This window comes from Acartia tonsa, chromosome 1, assembly GCF_053477335.1.
Source record: "Acartia tonsa isolate MP-2025a chromosome 1, ASM5347733v1, whole genome shotgun sequence".
In the NCBI taxonomy this organism is placed as follows: domain Eukaryota; kingdom Metazoa; phylum Arthropoda; class Copepoda; order Calanoida; family Acartiidae; genus Acartia; species Acartia tonsa.
In genome coordinates, this window is record NC_137260.1 from 22,999,344 (window position 1) to 23,019,333 (window position 19,990).

At 30.9% G+C, this 19,990-nt stretch overlaps 1 protein-coding gene and 1 long non-coding RNA gene across 2 annotated transcripts; both read left to right on the plus strand.

Annotated features, from left to right (window-relative positions):
- Positions 1–2,982: 2,982 nt before the first annotated feature.
- On the plus strand, positions 2,983–19,636 carry LOC145315204 (Y+L amino acid transporter 2-like). The gene is made up of 16 exons (XM_080155248.1): positions 2,983–3,110; positions 3,976–4,075; positions 4,232–4,275; positions 4,543–4,600; positions 4,896–4,967; positions 5,318–5,381; positions 5,740–5,874; positions 6,016–6,168; positions 6,551–6,617; positions 6,818–6,888; positions 7,137–7,259; positions 7,578–7,676; positions 8,229–8,275; positions 9,372–9,458; positions 18,899–18,998; positions 19,330–19,636. The coding sequence occupies exons 1-16, from the start codon at positions 3,068–3,070 to the stop codon at positions 19,498–19,500; spliced, it is 1,434 nt and encodes a 477-aa protein (XP_080011374.1). The 5' UTR covers positions 2,983–3,067; the 3' UTR covers positions 19,501–19,636.
- LOC145315063 (uncharacterized) lies at positions 16,268–17,458 on the plus strand. Its single transcript, XR_013877944.1, has 2 exons — positions 16,268–16,388; positions 16,949–17,458. It is a non-coding gene; the product is annotated as an uncharacterized LOC145315063 (long non-coding RNA).
- Positions 19,637–19,990: the final 354 nt, after the last annotated feature.

A 19,990-nucleotide genomic window follows, 5' to 3' on the forward strand; every position in this document is an offset into this window, starting at 1 on the left:
TTGTTATTTTGGCTAGCTACAAGTTTCTTGTGTAATACCCAAGTAATAATAATTCCGTTTACATGCAGAGTTGAAGCCTAAAACCATTAAGAGACTTTAATAAGAAATGAAATAGCCTAGAACCACATCAGGCTACATAAAGCTTTATATGATAGGATAATATTTGCCTAGACGTTATCGTCTTTTCATGTATCTTGATAGATTAATTCGACATTATTTGCTTTGACAACATTACAAAACAATTTTATTTTATTAATCTTTTGTCTTTTTAATCCTTATATTTGTTTATTTAAGATAACGCCGAAGTATGTAAACTTTAACATCTCATGTAATATTTGACTAAAATAATTGTCAGGGCGTCGCAGCAGTACCTAGCCGCGCATCTTTGAGTTAACCGCTTTAGTTTTATTGCCGCAGCTGCATTTAACTAATGATGGCATCAAACTTTTTAGCCGATATCGTATCTGCGAAATTAAGGTTACTTATATTTAAATCGGAAGAAAACACTCCAATAAAAAAAGTAATGATAATTATTATTTTATAATCAAAGGAAAATTTAATTGACAGAAAAGCTTGAAGCAATAGTATTTCCGCATTTTAAAAAATACCTTTACAGGGAGCAACTCATAAACGGCACGGAAAGTTTTATAGAAAAACTACGCATATTGCGTATTATATAAAAACTAGAATCGGGCCTCAATAAACCCTATGACTTTACAATCAGTGATGGGGATAAGGTTTATAAAAAAAATTCTATTGCATTAGTCATATTTGAAATAAATTTTCATACAGTTTGGCGTTTGCGACAAGAGGATAGTTAATTTTCAGAAATGACTGCTGCTATAGGGGCAAAATTAATGAAGTACTTCTTTTCTGTAAAAGGCTAACTTTAAATTGAAAAGGCCACAAATCATCTACTTTCAGATGTTTGGTTGGAGCATATGTGGTAGTATTTTTATAAGAGATTATTTCGAACTCATATGTGTAACCTAATATTGTTAATGTTAAGGGGTTGGTTTTAGAACAAGTTTAAAATGACTCGCCATCAATTACGCCAAGGTTATCATAAAATCAGGAATCTAAAGGGGTAAGATAATGACCGATAAATTGATGTACATCCCTAATGATGATATTCAAAATTAACCCTTCTGTAGATTACTTTATGTAGTTTAAACGTATTTACACTCAACTTATTGAACCAACCAATCAAATTCAATAGAAGTCCCCAAAGTTTTCAATCCAATGAATTAGAAAACGTTAATATAAAGCTTTGGGGTATAGTGCAAAAAAAACATTGTCCCCTCCCATCTTGTTAGAATCATCTAAGACATCTGTACCTTCTACTTTTTTTACACTTTCATGGTTCAACTCCCCCACCATGCATCTCCTATTCTATTGGCTTTTGAGAGTTAACGCGAAAATAAAACAGATTGCGGATAAGGCAATATGCGCCAGTGATGGTATACCTTTTTAGATAGGAGAATGATAAACATTACACATTTATGTAATATCAGGGATCTTAAGGGATAAGACATTGGACGATAAATTGATATACATTTCTAATGATGATAAACTTATCCCTTCAGAAGGGCAAAATTATTAATTATTGAAAAATCAGTTTTGAATCAACAAATCAAAATTCTATAAAAAGTACCCAAAGTTTTGAGTCGACGAATAATATAACGTAGATATAAATCTTTGGTTACCTGTGTAATTAACAGTTAAATGACCCCTTCCTACCTAATATAATACAATTAATTACCTTACAGGATTATCAATTAGTTTTGCCCTTAGAAGCCCCCAAAGCATTTAGCTTATAGTTATATATATTACCAAGGATGACAACATTCATAAAAGCGTAGCTCAAAATCCAGACTTTAGGACAAAAGAACATTAACACTTTTAGAGTGCGAGAACTTAATAGGCAGAATATAAATTTATGCGTCTTTACTAAATTTGTAAATAAACGGTTATAGAGTTGCTACGCTTTCTAAATTGTACCTAGCTGTAACAGAAATCATCTTCTAAAGTTTGAAATTGACAGTTTATTTTTAACTTGCCTTAATTAACTATAAGAGCAACTGTTTACGGACGTACTGACAGACTATAATAATAAAAAAGCTTCGCTTTTAAATTAGCCAAATTTGAAGCAAAAGTGTGCGTTCGGGTAGAGGGGTGGAGGTGTTTGTAAACCCCTTTATTAAATGGGGAGTCTAGACTAATTTGAATGGAGGTATATTTTATAATTTAGGAAGGTTTATGTAAACTTCGTAAATTTCAAATTTAAATGCTAGCTTAAATTTAGGAAAGAGTCAAAATTCTCAAAGTTGTGTAAAAATTTAAGAATTTGCGTTTCTGAAAATTTTAAAACTTTTATTTGTTTACATTGATAAGAATACGATGGGACAAATAATGAATTTGAAATTAGAATTTAGTTGCTTACAAGACCTGTTTAAGTAAAGATAGAATATAGCATAAGTTAAACAATAGCTTATTGTTAAATCATAATATATGAATTATTAATACTTCATACAGTACATGTGTTTTTTGTTAGATTTGTAATATAGTTTTTCTATATTTTTAAGTGATTATAATCTACATACAAAATTTGAAATTCATTATTCAAATTGCCTATAAACAAGGATGACAACATCCATAAAAGAAAAGGTCGAAAATAAGACATGAGAACATATTAACATTAAGACAATTGAAGAGTGCTAGAACTTAGTTTTAGATAAAAAAAATACTGTTTAAGGACCTACTTATATTTTTTATTGACATATTTAAACATGCTGCATAATTGTCCTAGGAATCATTAATCTAAAAAATCTAAAACTTTGCAACGCATTAATATACAATTTTATTTAGACTCTAAAATCAATATTCTATTAATATTTATTAAGTTCTGATGTTCGTTTGCCATACTGTTTAGTATTAGAGCTTTGCTTTTATGGATGTTGCCATCCTTGTTTCAATATAAAATAAATCCTTAATAGACTGTTAAATTCATATACTCATTGAAGTTTTTGAAAATGAAATGAATCAATGTTAGTAAATAATATTTAGAATGACGTCAAATAACAACAATAACGCAGGCTTGGATAAAACAGGTAATTTTGATTGGTGGGTAATGCTAAGCTTTACAGAACACGCTTTGCATAAAGGCAAGTAGAACCAAAACCCTACCAAATAATGCGAGATTTGCATCTTATCAAAAGAAGAAGGGTTTATATAGGGGGTCAACAGCCGTTTCTGTAGCCATTTGAAAGCTGCTGAGTGTAGCTGAATTAAAAGAGGGAAGTCATTTTCTAGTAAATCCCGTAAAGGTGTGTGTTATAAGGCCTAAAAATAGTAGTAGAAAATGGCTTCTTCCTTTGTTTAATGGTATAGATTGTTCTTAACCTTTACCTTGTACCTATAGAAAACATTATTATTATAATTATATTTTTTTTTAATTTTTGTCAGTTTGAGCCAAACAAAGCGTTTGATAGAAATTTCTTATTTTTTTAAGATATTCCAGGTACGGTTATCAAAAAAAAAAAAAATTTCCCTATTGTTCTATTAAATAGGGAATACAAATATTTAGAGCACCTTATCGTTCTACTACTATTTTTAGGCCTTATAACACACACCTTTACGGGATTTACTAGAAAATGACTTCCCTCTTTGTGAGATGCCGCCGCTGTGAAATTAGACTAATTCACTTCCGAGCCGCCCTGCTTTCTCAAATATGCGCTGTTTGTTGCGGCTGCACATTAATCTTTGATGAGTGCTGAGTGCAGCTTTTTAAAATCACATGGCTGATGATGGCTTTGAACGAAGAGGGGGTGGGGCCTTATTGGGAGACTTAGAAGGCGAGCAATGCGACTGACTGTGAGGCTTTCTTGAGCAACGCGGCTGAAGATGGCTGTGGTTTATCATTCTCTGCCCCCCCCCCCCCAAAAAAAAAAATAATTAAATAAATTTTTATATTAGAAATCAAGCAAAAGTTTGGTTTTTTCGGGATTACAGCTTACATAGTTGGAATCATTATTGGTTCTGGAATCTTTCTCACTTCTAATCAAATATTTAAAAGGTAATTTAAAATATTCTTTAACTAGCTGTCTTATGAATCTATGTTGAATTCTATACAATCACATTTACTAAATCCTACGTAATAAAATATTTTTATAATTTAATATTTAGTATTCTTAATTAATAAAATATAAGATAAAAATGTATTCTTACTTAGTTTAGGTTCATGGGGCTCAGTTTTGCTGGTCTGGGTTCTAACAGGCAATATTTATATTTATTAATAAAACAAATATTAGCAAAATAAGGGCATATTCTAAATAAAAAAACTTAAATATTCAATCACTTCAAAATTCAACCCTAGGGTGTTATTAAGGGAGTATACAAAAAAAAACTGTTTTGCCTCAAATTTTTATTAGCTTTTCATTTACAGCATAATAGTGTCATTGAAAAGTGTCCTTAGATTACATGCCCTTTCCCAGTTATTGCTATGAAGATTTATGAATAAGATAGATAATCTTTTCCTTTCAGGCTTTCTAACCATCCTTGGAGCATTGTCATGGGCAGAACTGGCTGTTGCTCATCCCAGGTAAGAAATTGTAAGACCTGTGGTATTTGAACATTTAATGTTGAAAATTATAGGTTATTTATTCTTTATATTTTTAGGTCACTTTATAAGACAACCCCACCTTAGGACTTGGATATGCCAATACTCCCAAAAAAATAGAACAAAATTATAAACTTTTAAAATATAAAAATTACTAAACTTATTTTGAAAGTACATTTTGTAAAAATAGGTAGAATCCTAAAGATTAGGTTAAACTATTTGCTATATAGGTTAAATAAATTAATATATCTTTGTTTAGAAAATATCTTTTTTTAAGGCAGGGAGGAACCTATATCTATCTATTATCAGAGCTTGGGCATTATCCAGCATTCCTGTATATTATTTCCAGGTAATCTTCTTTAGTAATATCTCTCTATCTTTTAAAAAATCATGACAATTATGTGAGAAAGCCAGCTGTAACCAACAACAGAATTTATTGGAAACAATATTCGTAAATTCCAGCTTATTTTTTTGTGATTTTGGGGGGCAACAATCCCTAGGATGGACGTTCTTTTTATCTGCCCAACAAATATTATTTTAGAATTATTTTCTTAATTGGCTATACCTTATTCCTGAGAGAAAAAATGAATAGTTTAGCCAACATGTTGCTCTTAACCTATTTAAACAATTTTTAAGTAGCATTTCTCATGTATTGAATATTTTTATTTTATGTCTAACTTTTTTAAAATTAATTTTTAGGGTATTATTATTGAATCCACTAAATCAGGCCATCACAGCCTTAGCTAGTGCTAGACAAATAGAGGTAAATACTAAATAATTTTGGGAAAAAATATGAATAGGGCTAAAGAAACCCATAGTAAAGGTGTCAATGGATCCGAGCTGTAATAATGACATTTGCAATGAGAACAAGAATATGAAATAAATATAATAATGAATATCAGTAATTATATAAATACTACAAAGAGTATAAACTTTAGCAAATATTGGAAAATATTGGGTAAACAGTAAAAGAGTTTAATAAGATGAAAGAAATTGAATAATGATTTTAAAAATGGTATATAAATATGTGAAGGGAAAAAGTGCACTGAGCTGTTTGCAAAGAGTACAATAGTATCTAGAAAACATAATAATAATATTACAAAGAGCATGAAATTATTTAGGAAATATTTGATGTTTGTGAAGGTGAAAAGAGTACAGAATTGTTGGCAATATGTTTGTTGATGCTGATGACATTCCTGCAAAGCTTTCATACAAAAATTACTTCTGCAATTAATTCCTTGATAACTGGAGTTAAGGTATTTATATTTCTGGAAAAGAGAGGAATAGAGCAATGGAAGAAACATGAAATGAAAAGTAGATATGTTAAAAATATTAGATTTTTTATATTTTTCAATAAAAATTTGTAATAAAAAAATCTGAAAATTTTTCATTTTTAGGTGATAACTCTTGTGGGAATATTTATAGCAGCTATAGTATACACCGTCAAAAACAAACCTGAGCTGCAGCCGCCATTTGATGCTACCACAGTAAAGCCGCTAGATTGGGTGAATGCTTTCTATGGTTGCTATTGGTCTTTTGCCGGCTGGCAGGTATTATCAGCAACTGTTTAGTTGTTTTTAAGTTATCACGAAGGAAGGGGACAATAGGCTATTTATCACATTAGTCCCCAAAGATTTTAATACTGTTTTCTTATCCGTTGGCTCAACAACTTGGGGACTTATAAAAAAATTCTGAAAAGTTGATTCATCAAGTTGAGTGTCCAAACGTTTCAACCAATAATTGTAATCTATAGAAGAGGAAGCTTTTTGTCGCATCATAAGGGATGTTCATCAATTTATCGACCAGTATCTTTTCCCTTTAGATCTCTGAAAGTTCTTTTTATATTTTATCCCGAAAGATAAAGAAGTAAAGTTTTTGTTTGTTTAAATCTAAAAAAAAATAAAATGCACCTAAAACAATATTTTGTTAAAGAGCATTCCAGCAGTTATTGAAGAGATTGAAAATCCCCAAAAAACATTTCCCAAAGCTGTTATTACAGGTATTAAATACTATAACTTAAAAAAAAAATACGACCTTTGCTTAACCTAGCTAAAATGACTGCCTTAATTATATTTTCGAAAACAAAGATTTTTATTTCAAAATTGGCTCAATCTTACATTTTACATTACACAATACCACAAAAAAATAATCTTTAGAAAGTGTATTATTGCTGTAAAAGCTAATTATTCTTGTATTTAGGTGTTTCCATTGTAACAGTAGTTTATATACTCACAAATGTTTCATTTTTTCTTGTTTTGGACTATCAACAGGTTAGATTTTAGTAGAGCAGCTTTAACATGATAGGATTAGTATTATATGGACTAAAAAATAACTTTTAAAGAAAAGAGTTTTGCTAAATTTGTTTATCATTTCTTTTTTTAGTGTTAAAGTTTAATTATTAATCTTCAACATTTCTAAATATTTTGAAAATAATATTATTTTGCTATTTACTATTTCATAAAAATAGATATACTAGTCTTGTTTATTATTATTCAAATTCTTTATTGATGTTTTTCAGATCTCAGATTCTACATTCATAGTTAGTTCCTTTGCTGCTCGAGTGAGTGGTTACTCACTGGCTGTTCCATTCTCAATTCTTGTATTCCTCTCATACTTTGGCTCTTTTCTTTGCTCAGGACTTGTAAGTATAAACATTTTAGTTGATAATTTTATCACTAGAGTGTGATTGATAATTATTTATTATAATATATATTTTGTGTCTGTTTGTCCCTACTCTATTGTAAAACTCTAATGTCAAAAGTGAATCAAAACTATAAATTAATTTCCTCAACATTTTGGCAAAAATGTGTAAAAAAGCTTTATTTTTATTTAGAAATTGTCTTTTAAAATATGTTTAAAATCTAATAAAAAGGCCATAAAATTAGAAAAAATTTAATGGGAAAAAGGGAAATTTATTTTAATATACTTAAAAAAATTATGAATAACTTTTTGTTTGTAGGTAAGTGGAAGATATATGTTTTCAGCAGCCAGAGAGGGTGATTTGCCAAGTCCCCTATCCCTGCTACACCATAAGCTCAATACTCCAATCCCTGCGCAGGTTATTAAACTCATTCTTGTTTTCTATTATATAAAGTAGTAAGGTTTTTTGTCTTCAGTTTAAGATTTTGATAATTATAAACCGATTAAGTTCCCCATTTTTAGGAAATCTTCATATAGATCCCCGGGTGGATTTAGGCTAACTTATTTCAAATTTAATATTTTATATCTTACCTCACTGATACGGAGCCCCTAAAACCTAAGTGCGCAGCCACTAGTATATTCATGATAATTAGAATGAACATGGTTAACCTCTATTGACTGGGATACACCATTGGGTTTTGTTTTATTGTATTTTTTAATTTAATATTTCTAATGCAGTTCATAATTGCTCCTACAGACAACTAACTCTTTGATTTCACGACTTTTGTTTGTAAGTGCTAACTGTTAATGGTAATGCGTTGTGCTTGTTTTCAGCCCTTTCTATTTTGTCACTAATGTTACATAAAACACGACCACGTTCTCCTCTTCGTAAAAACTTAAAAACTCTGTACAGTTTTGTTGAATCTTGATTGGTGGCAAAAACTAGCGTCTATTTTTTGTTTTGTTTTAGGTGTTTCATATGTGTGTCTGTATTCTGTTAGTAGTCATAACAAATAAGTAAGTTTTATTCAAATTTAATCATACCCATGATTAGTGCAGCAATATCCTACCATACTAAGAAGTGAGGATTTTTTTGTCTAAAGTAAAGGATCTCCTAATATATAAAGTAGTAAAGTTTTTTTTTGTCTGAAGCTATTGATTTTAATAACTACAAAATTGATTATGTTCTCCTTTTTAGGAAAGCTTTAGATGGGCCCTGAGAGTTTTAGGCTATTTTTTTCGGTTTAAACATTTAACATTTAAACATTGGGATGGTTTAGTCGTTTTTTTCTGCCCCTTCTTACCCCTCTAAAAACAAAGCTCTTAGATGCTTAAGGCGCAGCTGTTAGTTAAAAACAGGAACATACTATAATACAATTATGATTTAATTGCAAATTGATATTTAAAATATTAAATAACATAAAGGTATACTAACTTTTGCAGTTATTGTTTGTAAATCACTAAATATAAAATGTTCCTTAAATAGCTCATTCATTTTCAACCAATTTATGCTTTGGATGTTAAAAGTTCCCAATAAACATTAAACAATAAGAACAGCACTGTAATCTTATCTGTACGAAGTGATATAGTGACATCCCTTATAGACATATAACATTTATAGAGTTGCTGCGCTAATAAACTTTTTTCATTAAAATCACGAAACCTTGAACACGAAATGTAATGCTTTGATAAAGTCACAAAATCTATCAAATTGAGATGGTCGTCAATTTACGCCAAGATTTTAAAATAAAAATAGACATTTTGCAATTAACATTTCTTGAAAAAGATATATGATATGTTAAAATTTAGTAATTAAATTATATAATATTTGTGATCTTAATATGTATATAGAATTATACTTAATTAAGTCAAATTTTGCAAGACATGGTTATATAATTTTTCCATGGAGTGATGCTTAATCTTAAATCCTAGAAGCTCTTTTTGCTGCCTATAAAAAAGACGTCTACAATACAAATGACCAAATGATAGACCAATGCACAGACTAAATTACCAATGCCAGGCTAGAATACATTTTAATTGACCAATGGTAGGCCAGTAGGCCAGTATGACATCATATCTCTTATTTTTTAAAACATGGTTTATCTTTTTATAGGATATTTGTTTTGCTGGGCTTGTTTGTGTTTGTTACCATTGGTTATGATCTTCTAGTTCTGGCCAGCTTGTTTAAACTAAAATACAGGTAAACACAGGGATACAGGTATAGGTTTATACTTGTGAACAGTGGTAATGATCTTCTATTTCTGGCCAGCTTGTTTAAACTAAAATACAGGTAAACACAAGGAAACAGGTATAGGTTTATACTTGTGATCAGTGGTTATGATCTTCTAGTTCTGGCCAGCTTGTTTAAACTAAAATACAGGTAAACACAGGGATACAGGTATAGGTTTATACTTGTGAACAGTGGTAATGATCTTCTATTTCTGGCCAGCTTGTTTAAACTAAAATACAGGTAAACACAAGGAAACAGGTATAGGTTTATACTTGTGATCAGTGGTTATGATCTTCTAGTTCTGGCCAGTTTGTTTAAATTAAAATACAGGTAAACACAGGGATACAGGTAGAGGTTTATACTTGTGAACAGTGGTTATGATCTTCTAGTTCTGGCCAGCTTGATCAAACCAAATTACAGGTAAACACAGGGATACAGGTATAGGTTTATGCTTGTGAACAGTGGTTATGATCTTCTAGTTCTGGCCAGCTTGTTCAATCTAAAATACAGGTAAACACAGGGATACAGGTATAGGTTTATGCTTGTGAACAGTGGTTATGATCTTCTAGTTCTGGCCAGCTTGTTCAAACTAAAATACAGGTAAACACAGGGATACAGGTATAGGTTTATACTTGTGAACAGTGGTAATGATCTTCTAGTTCTGGCCAGCTTGTTTAAACTAAAATACAGGTAAACACAAGGAAACAGGTATAGGTTTATGCTTGTGAACAGTGGTTATGATCTTCTATTTCTGGCCAGCTTGTTTAAACTAAAATACAGGTAAACACAAGGAAACAGGTATAGGTTTATACTTGTGATCAGTGGTTATGATCTTCTAGTTCTGGCCAGCTTGTTCAATCTAAATTACAGGTAAACACAGGGATACAGGTATAGGTTTATGCTTGTGAACAGTGGTTATGATCTTCTAGTTCTGGCCAGCTTGTTTAAACTAAAATACAGGTAAACACAGGGATACAGGTATAGGTTTATACTTGTGATCAGTGGGTAACATATTCTAGTTTTGGCACCATTTAATCCAACAAAACAGGAAATAGTTTGACAATTTATCATGCTTCCTATAATATGATGCTACAAATAATAAATATACATATAAGTTAAATTTGACAAAGATACACTAAGACAAACTTTAAGGAGGTCAACAAAACAAATGACGAAAAAGCATTGAAAAAAATGTTAGATGGTGGAAAAGAAAAAAAAGACAACCTTTCATTTATTAAAAATCTAAAATGTAGTAAATGATCTAAAGTTATGTAAATTTAGAGAAACCTAAAATAAGATTAAACATTAGAAACTTTTAAAAACTTAAAACTTTTCATCCAGGATTATGTAATGGGTAAAGTATTCTTTTAAATCAAGGACTATTTTAACCACAACGGAGAAAGCAAAAATAACAGACATATTTTACATTAGAAAAAGAAGAAGCTTATAGTGCCTAATAAACAATGAAGTCATACAAATGACCAATGATAGTCCAGTATACACTAGGGCGGGTTCATATCGGAATTATACAAAGAGGGGATATGCAACAGATAAAGTTAACCTTAAAAACATTTCTGACCAAAAAAGAATTTTAAAAAATTGAGTTTAAGTACGCGACCACTAAAAAATATATTTCATTACTTATTAATATGCAAAGACGACATTCAAATTTTTTTTTGAATCAGAACTATGGCTTCATGGTGCTCCCTGGAAAGGCCTTGAGGAGCTGAATCAGGAACTTTTGTTTCAAAATATCTCGTTCCTAGCCTTAGAAATCACTAAAAAACAAAAAAATTTAAGGTTTACTGAGAATTGTCTAATTTGTAGAGGTTTTTTAGATTTTCTCAGGCTAGGAAAGAGATTTTTTGAAACGGTCAAAAGTTCCTGATTCTACTCCTCAATGCCTTTCCTGGGAGCACCATGAAACCATAGTTCGGATTTTAAAAAAATTGACTCCCATTTACAAATAGCTATACAATTGAAAGTCTGGTCGTCATCGGTTTTAGGACTTAGGATAAATTTTAAAGCATCCAGAGGTGTATTATACTCATACAAATCATTTGCAGATCCCCGCTTTGGCCTCAGAAAAAAAATGTCCAAAATCGACCCACCCTAGTATACACTGTACCATTAGTCAATTACAATGTATACTGGCCTATCATTGGTCATCTGTGTTGTATTATGTCATTTTTTTGTAGGCACCATAATCTGCTTCTAAGAAGAGACGTAAATAAAAACGACAATTACAAATAATAATGTTAATTTACTCAAATGTATATATGAATAAGGTCTGTATTACTGTAATATGCTTTAATTTACTATTTAGCAACTATTAGATTTTAACTTGTATTAGATCAAACACAAATATTACTCCTAGTGGCAAAAGTTTTAACTAAATTCTTAACTAAAATAACTGATTCTGATAAAAAAAATAATACAACAATAACATACAGACAATGACATACCCTATTATAGAGTAGCTGCGCTTTTAATATCACACCATCAAGGATTCATAATATGAGTATGATTAGGTAAATTATTTCAATCAAATTTATCAAATTAAAATTTAGCATTTTATTTCTAAGTAAGAAACAAAATACTTTTATATTTAATAACATTAAAATCTGTGTTTTAAGAGCGAATGTATTGTGGAGCAAATGGTAATGTTCCTTGTGCTTTAGTAATAATCTACAGTTATTTCTGGTAGATATTTTATCTGGAGAAAATTATTTTGCCTTCTTTCGTTTCCCTAGTAACATAGACGGTAAAGGGGTGATTACCCCCCCCCCCCCCAAATGAATTTTCAATTTCAATTTTTACCCCCCCCCCCAAATAAAAAAAGTGCCTCTATGAAATAAAGATTATCCCCCCCCCCAAATTTTTATTTTCAAAATTTTACCCCCCCCCCCCAAATAAAAAAGCTTGGACGCCCCTGCCTAGTAAACAATAATATTATCTTTGAAGGTTCAATTAAGAAACAAAATTTTTAAATTGGAGAAAAATTAATTTTGATTTCATTAGGAATTTAAAGAAAAAAATATTTAAAATCTAAGTATACGATTTGTTGATAACGTAATTGATAAAGTAAAAGATAAAAAAATATAAATTTGGGCTGTGGCTTATATCAGCTTCATCAGAATTGCTGCAGCTTAGAATATATTATATTTATTACAGGGGAAAAAATGTGGTAAATTTAGGTTGCTTACATGGACATCATTTATTGGTCAGTTAGTTAGTTTACCACATTCAATAAGAGTTGAGTGGATGAGGTAAATGGGACTGAAAGGGGGGAGGGCCTCAAGTTGTACTTTATTAGAGTATATGATAATCTGGTGTAAGATCCAATAATTATAAATACATTATTATAAATTGGCTGCTTCAGACATTTTATTGACCTTAGTCTGCTAGCTATCATATTGTATGGTAATACATTTTGCCCTTTTTAAATGTTTTAAAAGTAGCGGGTTTTATTGTATTTTCACAGTAGCTTTTAGTTATTTTAGGTTAGGTAAATGTTAATGATTGCCGCGCAGGGTTAGGACATTGGCCCCACATGGTAAAAGCCCATCTCAGTGGCTAGAAATCGGAGAAAAGCTGCTGTGAAAATACGACAAAACCCACTACTTCGTTTTCTTTGTTTTCATTCCATGATCCAAATGTTCGATTCAAGCAGCATTATACTATGAAATGCAATAGATGATAATTATATTACTCATTAATATTATCAAAGTGCAGTATCCTTTAGCTTCCTATTATAAAAGCCCCCACCAGAATATTTATATTCACAACTGAAAAACTTTTCTATCATAACAAAGATGTTCTATTAAGTATTAAAGATTAGTTATTTCTATCTGTCTGTTAGACGGTCAGGCAGACAGCAATTGATATACTATTACATGGATGTTGCACAAGATTTTCAAGAAGTCTAATAAATGGATGCTCGTAGGTGGATAAAATAACGATAACTCCATCCACACCCTTTACCCCAACCCCTCCTACTGGATAAACAAATTGACCAATAGATGAAGACCATTGTAACAACCTATATTAACTTCTCTGTCACAATATCCACGTATACTATATCCATTCAGGCAGCCTGCCATAAAGACGGAACAACAAATAAGGACAGATTGCCAGACGAGTGAATGGCCAGCCAAAACGTAAGATAACGGACGGACGGTCTTGTAGATATAAAAACAGCCGGTTAGAAAATATGCAACTACTTTGTATTAGAGAAACTTTGATTGAGAGGATTAAAGTTTGACAAAGCCAATACCCTCGATCATAAACTTTTTAATACTCTACTTTGTCCCACAACTCACACACACTCACATACGTACAACGCACACATACACACACACCCATTTACATACACACACAAGCACACTTAAAAAGTGACAAAAATTCACCTTAACAAGACCATACACGGTCAAACTACGCACAGATGAAATGAATATAATTTGGATTATTTGATTTTAATTATATAGTCTTCCAACAATATAAAGTAGAAGGTTTGCTATGTAGTTTGAAGCTAAAGATCAAAGAAATGGCTGGTCAAATTATGTAATATTTATTAAAAAAATTCCCTTGGTGGTTTTTAGGCTATTTTTGGATCGACCTTATCCCACTCCTTTCCCATAGATGTGAAGCAGCATCTTAGCTTTTTAGTAGCGAAGCTACTCTATAATTTGAAATGTCCGTCTGTATGTATGTTTGTATGTCTGAAACGTTTTGGGGGAAACGTGATTTTCTCAGCTCCTACAAAAGATAAAAGACTGAAATTTTGTGTCAACATTGCCATCATTATGGAGCATAATTAAGTATAAAACATTGTTAGCGGTCGGACTGCTTTTAAGCAGCTTTTTAGCCGCTTTTAATTTTCAAAACTGATTTTCTTGGCTCCTTTAAATGAGAAAAGGCTGAAACTTCTTGTTAACATTTCCATCAATATGGAGCATAATTATGTATAAAACATCAATAGCGGTTGGACTGCTTTTAAGCAGCTTTTTGGCCGCTTTTATTTTTCAAAACTGATTTGGTCGGCACCTGTAATAGAGAGAATGCTGAAACTTCTTGTCAACAATCTTATTGATATGAAGCATTATTAAGTATAAAACATCAATAGCGGTCAGACTGCTTTTAAGCAGCTTTTTAGCAGCTTTTATTTTTCAAAACTGATTTGCTCGGCTCCTGTAAAAGATATAAGGCTGAAACTTCTTGTCAACATTCCTATTAATATGGATGTCTCAACCTCTTTTCGAGGAAGCTTTGTGTTTATCAAGATCGAAATTAATTTCCTTATTCCATAATTCCAGTCCAGAAAAAATGTCGTCTTTGCTTAACTTTCCTAAAGAGTTGCGGCATTTTAAGATTGTTTATGTTTTGGTGACGCCACGCCACTTCTGATTTATATGTGTGTGGATAAAGACATTCGGAGAATTGAGTCGGGCCTAACATTGGTCTCAGAGTGCATGTATAACCTTAGTATGCCAGGTGCTTAAACCTAAAGAACTTCAGGTAGTTTTTTCTTCGTTTTCATATATAATTGTATGGCATATAGGACCGATTTATTAAGTTTTAAGGCTTTAGCCAGCTACACAAGAAACTTTATTATGATTCAAATATTATGTTTTAGCAATTTTTATGTGCTTATATTTATGCATTTAACAATGGTCTATAAACCAAATAATTTTCCTTTAAAGCCAAAGTACCCAAAGATTCTTTAACCATAAGAAAAAAAGATTTTTTTAGTGCTCAAAGTTTTAAGTTAACGAGTAATATTTTATTCTGTTTATTAATTGATCTTGTAATTTCAGGACTTTGATCATTCACGTCTAACAACACTAAATTAACATGGCTAAGCTGAGGATAATTATCCTCATTATAGATAAACTAAAATATTGTTTTCTTCAATATCTTTGTGTGTTCTAAATATTCCAAGATTTTTCTTTGGTAACTTTGTTTGTGAACCAATCAGCATTTTATTTAATACCCTAATTTTTTGTAGAATTATTTAATTAAACCAGGAATCAAACTTATTTTTTCATCAATAAAAGATGTGTCTAACATTTGGCTAAATTCATATTCTGTACAGGGGAAATTTATTATTTCAAGCATAAAAGGGGGAGTAGAGATAATGTAAGTTATATGACCTTTCTTGGTAGGGAACACATTAGTAATTTGAAACTTAGTGAGGGTATTATACATTCATACAAAATAGCTAATAATATAGATTTTATGCCTATAAAAAAAACAATTTGTGTATCTTTGGCATTTTTCAATTTTATAGTTCTTCATTTGTTTTGCCAAAAACGTCACACATTAATTCAAAGATGTTATCTGGGATTTGTATGTCTCTAAATTATTTTTACACCAAAAATTTTAAGAACACAAAATATGTATAACTAATTTTAAAAGTATATGGAAGAACTAAGTAAATAAAAGTTATGTATTAAAGAGCCAAATATTTAAAAATTAAATTTTTTCGACTATAAAAAATATTTTATCAAATTTTCTAATTGACCTGTGCTAAAATGAATTAACACTTTCTTTAGAGAATATACAATGCATATGTTATCAATCCCTCACTCCCACTTTAGAGTCCCCACCCCCATTAATTTGACCGCTTTGTAAAAAGTCATAAAAACTTTCATGGTTACCATATCATAAACAATAATCAATGTAAAATTTTTGCATTCTAATTTGATTAAAAGCTTTAAACGAAAATGACGCCAGTTAAAAACTAAAAATATGCAGAAATTTGTTATTAAAATATTTTGCATAATTTTGGAATTATCAAAAATTGGTAACCCTGATATAACCCTAAACATTCAGTCGGGAAATTATCTCATGGCGAACAGACGAAGTAGTTGTAAATATACAATGTCTTCATGATATCAGGTATTTCCATACTTAATTATTGGTTTATGATAAAGGCATTTATTTATTTACTTTAATTTGTATTATGTTCATTTTAGATTGATCTGTTTAAGAAATATTATTAACGTAACTGAAGTCAATTCTATTAAAATTATTATTACTAGTTGCTTTGCCCCTAGATTTTAGGGAAATGTGAAGGGGTCAGGAAAATAGCCTAAAACCACACAAAAGAGATTTGTAAAGCCTCCCTGAAAAGTACAATTAATTTGGACTTCCAATTTCCTAGATCTTTATCTACAAGTAAAAAAAACTATCCTATTTTTAAAGTAATAAGATTTTTTTTGTCTGTAGCTTAAGATTTCGTTAACTACTGAATTGATATAGTACTCCATTATATGAAAGCTTTTCATAGGTCCCTGGGTGGTTTTAGCTACTTAATTTTATAACTAAGTTTGTTTTTTATGCTATTTTCTCACTTTCTTTACCCTCGTATACAAAGCTCCTATATTCTAGTAGCGCAGCCGCTTGTATTACATAAGTTGTTAATAAATTCAATATTAAATCCATATTTTTTTTTACAGATTTCGAATGAAGCTGCAAAACAAAATCCACAACCACACATAGACATCAAGAAAAAGTTGCAGTTGGAACAAACCCCGCAGATTCAGGAAAGGAATCAGCAACACCCTGTCTAACCCACTTTCAACTAGAAAAAAGAAACAGCCGCAGCAATGTGATTAAAGACTTGGCTATTAAGCCAAAGACATAACTATCAAAGTGAAAAAGAATACCAATTAATTTTATTTACAAACCAGAAACAGCCGCAGCAATGTGATAAAATACGTAGCTATACCAAATCAAAGATATAACTATAAAAGTGAAAAAAAGTATACAAATTATTCTTAACTATATTAAACCACAAACAGCCACAGCAATGTGATTAAAGATGTAGCTATACCAACCCAAAGACATAACTATAAAAGTGAATAAGAATAAAATTAATTTTGTGAACCAAAAGATATTAAAATTGATTAATATGTAATTTTTAAATGTGCAATTTAAAAAAAATAAAGTTTAAAATCTAAAGTCTATTATGTTGTGTTATTTATTATAGTTAGAAATATATTTTTTGTTTAACCAAATATTATATAGGTTTCTGGTGTATATGTATTATCTATAATGTTTGTCAAGGAAGCTTTATATTAGTCGACGTCATTAAATATGGGAATACTTTTTGAATAAAAATAATTTTGGGATGGGGGCCATCCCACAGAAGCAAAACCCCTCAGTGCTAGGGACGCCGCAACCGCAGTATTTTCCATTTTACCTTCTCTTTTCTGTCTATTTTGACTTCTTCCCCACATTAATGTTTCCCTTCTCATAGCTACCCTATTTTTTTACCCTTCCCTTTTTTCTTATACATTGCTTTTTTCCTTTACCCATTTTACTGTCAACCTCTTTTTTATACTGCCTCTTTTTAAGGGATAAATTAAAAGATTTTAAAAATATATTTTAATTTGAAGTGATAAAGCTATTAGAAATTTATCTATTACAAATCTCATTTTTTAATTACTAAAAAGGTTATATTTAACCCTGTTCTGGGTAATGACAATGTTACTTTGATTAATTATTATTTTAAAATTTGTAACCTAATATTCATCCAATTTAGATATGGCAAAATCGTATCTTCGCCAGATATGGCTAATTATAACTTGGGGAATATAAATTTTCATGATACGACAAATTTACTTAAACTTATACTAATTTCTGAACCTTTTCCGGACTATAGAAACATCTGGACATATGGAATTCGTATGGCTAATGTCTTATTTTAGTGTGGAGAAGCTTCAGAATTAATTTTCTAAAATACCAGGGGAAATAGTTTGTGTCAATAAATCTATACTAAAACCTGCTGTTGAACTTGATGGTCCTGGTATTGGGGGTTTTGCCTTGAAAGACTAAGATCTCTAGAACTTCCCGCAAATTCGGAAGTCACACTTACCAAAGTGTTATGGTTAAGACAATGGAGCATAATTAAGTATGAAACATCAATAGCGGTCGGACTGCTTTTAAGCAGCTTAGAGTCGCTTTTATTTTTTAAAACTGATTTTCTCGGCTCCTGTAAAAGATAGAAGGCTGAAACTTCCTGTCAACATTCCCAACAATAGGAAGCATAATTAAGTATTCATCATCAATAGCGGCTAGACTGCTTCTAAACAGCTCTTTGACCGCTTTTACTTTTTGCAACAGATTTTCTCGGCTCCTACAAAAAATACACTACTGAAACTTGCCAATATTACTGACTTTATGCCCCATGATTTAAGTTTCAGGATTTTAAGTTTTTGCATATTTATTTGCATATAAATCTCTTTCTTTTTTTTGTTATGGAAACAGTTAATCAGCTCTATAAATTACTTTGTCTGTTTATCTATTTTATAATAGATTTTGTGCTTCGCTACTTATGGATGTTGTAATCCTTGTTTATAATGAAATATCGCAGGTTTCTTTTATTTATTACATTTTTAATTCAGAACCAGAAAAGAGAAGACTGTTGGATTTCGCGTGACTGTGGCAGCTCCCATAATATACGCAGCTTTTCTTGCGGCTGTATTCATCACCAGTTTTATTCAGGTAGATAATTCAACGTCCATATGTTTTAAAAAACTATTTTGTCTCGTAAATAAAGTATCTTGTAATCCTTGTTTTATTATAAAGGGGACTGTGCCCCTAGCATCTGTTTGAATCTCAAGACTTCTTACACAACACCTTATTTTTTAATTTTGTGACTGGGGGGAGGGAAGGGTGACTGCGGCCAAATAGTTTGCGAATTTTTTTGTGTACCAATTTGGGGGAATGGGACTTACCAGGCAAAAATCAATAGTAGTTGTTGATTTGGTTACCCTTCTTTTTTTCAACAAATAGCTATCTACTATTGGAGATAACCGTTTTTTGTTTGTTTCAGGGAGTGACAATTCAGCTGATTATCCCCGTGGCATTCCTAGTAGTTTTCAGTGTTGTATATTTCATAGCTTTCAAACAAACTAAATATTCATTTGATCTAGAAAAAGTCAATATTTTCTTTGCCAAAGCATTTCTACTGCTGCCACCTGTCGGACAAAATAAGCAAGATTAATATAACAAGGATGACAACATCCACGAGGTTTACTGTATGAATTAGAGAATCAGTTGTAGTCTGAAAAACAATTCTGTGTAAATCTGAAAAAGATGCAGAATGCTTAATATTAAAATAATTACATTTTAAGACTTGATTTTAAGATCATTCCTAATTGCGATAGGAAATAATTAAAAATCATAGAATTCCATATACGCCTTTTTAGTAGCGAAGCTACTCTATAATTCACAATGTCCGTCCGTCTGTCCGTCTGTCCGTCCGTCTGTCCGTCTGTCCGTCCGTAATTAATGAATTGGGGGAAACGTGATTTTCTCGGCTCCTATAAATGATAGAGAGCTGCAATTTTTTGACAACATTCCCATCAATAAGGAGCACAATTAACTATAAAACATCACTGGCGGTCGGACTGATTTTTAGCAGGTTTTAGGCTATTTTTTTATATTTTCCAAATTTTCCCCATATATTTGGTATTTATGGTCCAATTTTCGAA

Excerpts from the sequence above, each read along its gene's own strand:
- LOC145315204 (XM_080155248.1), top strand. The coding sequence starts at position 3,068 with ATGACGTCAAATAACAACAATAACGCAGGCTTGGATAAAACAG. Across the intron at positions 7,677-8,228 it reads ATACTCCAATCCCTGCGCAG|GTGTTTCATATGTGTGTCTG; the intron begins GTTATTAAACTC and ends GTTTTGTTTTAG. Across the intron at positions 18,999-19,329 it reads TCATCACCAGTTTTATTCAG|GGAGTGACAATTCAGCTGAT; the intron begins GTAGATAATTCA and ends TGTTTGTTTCAG.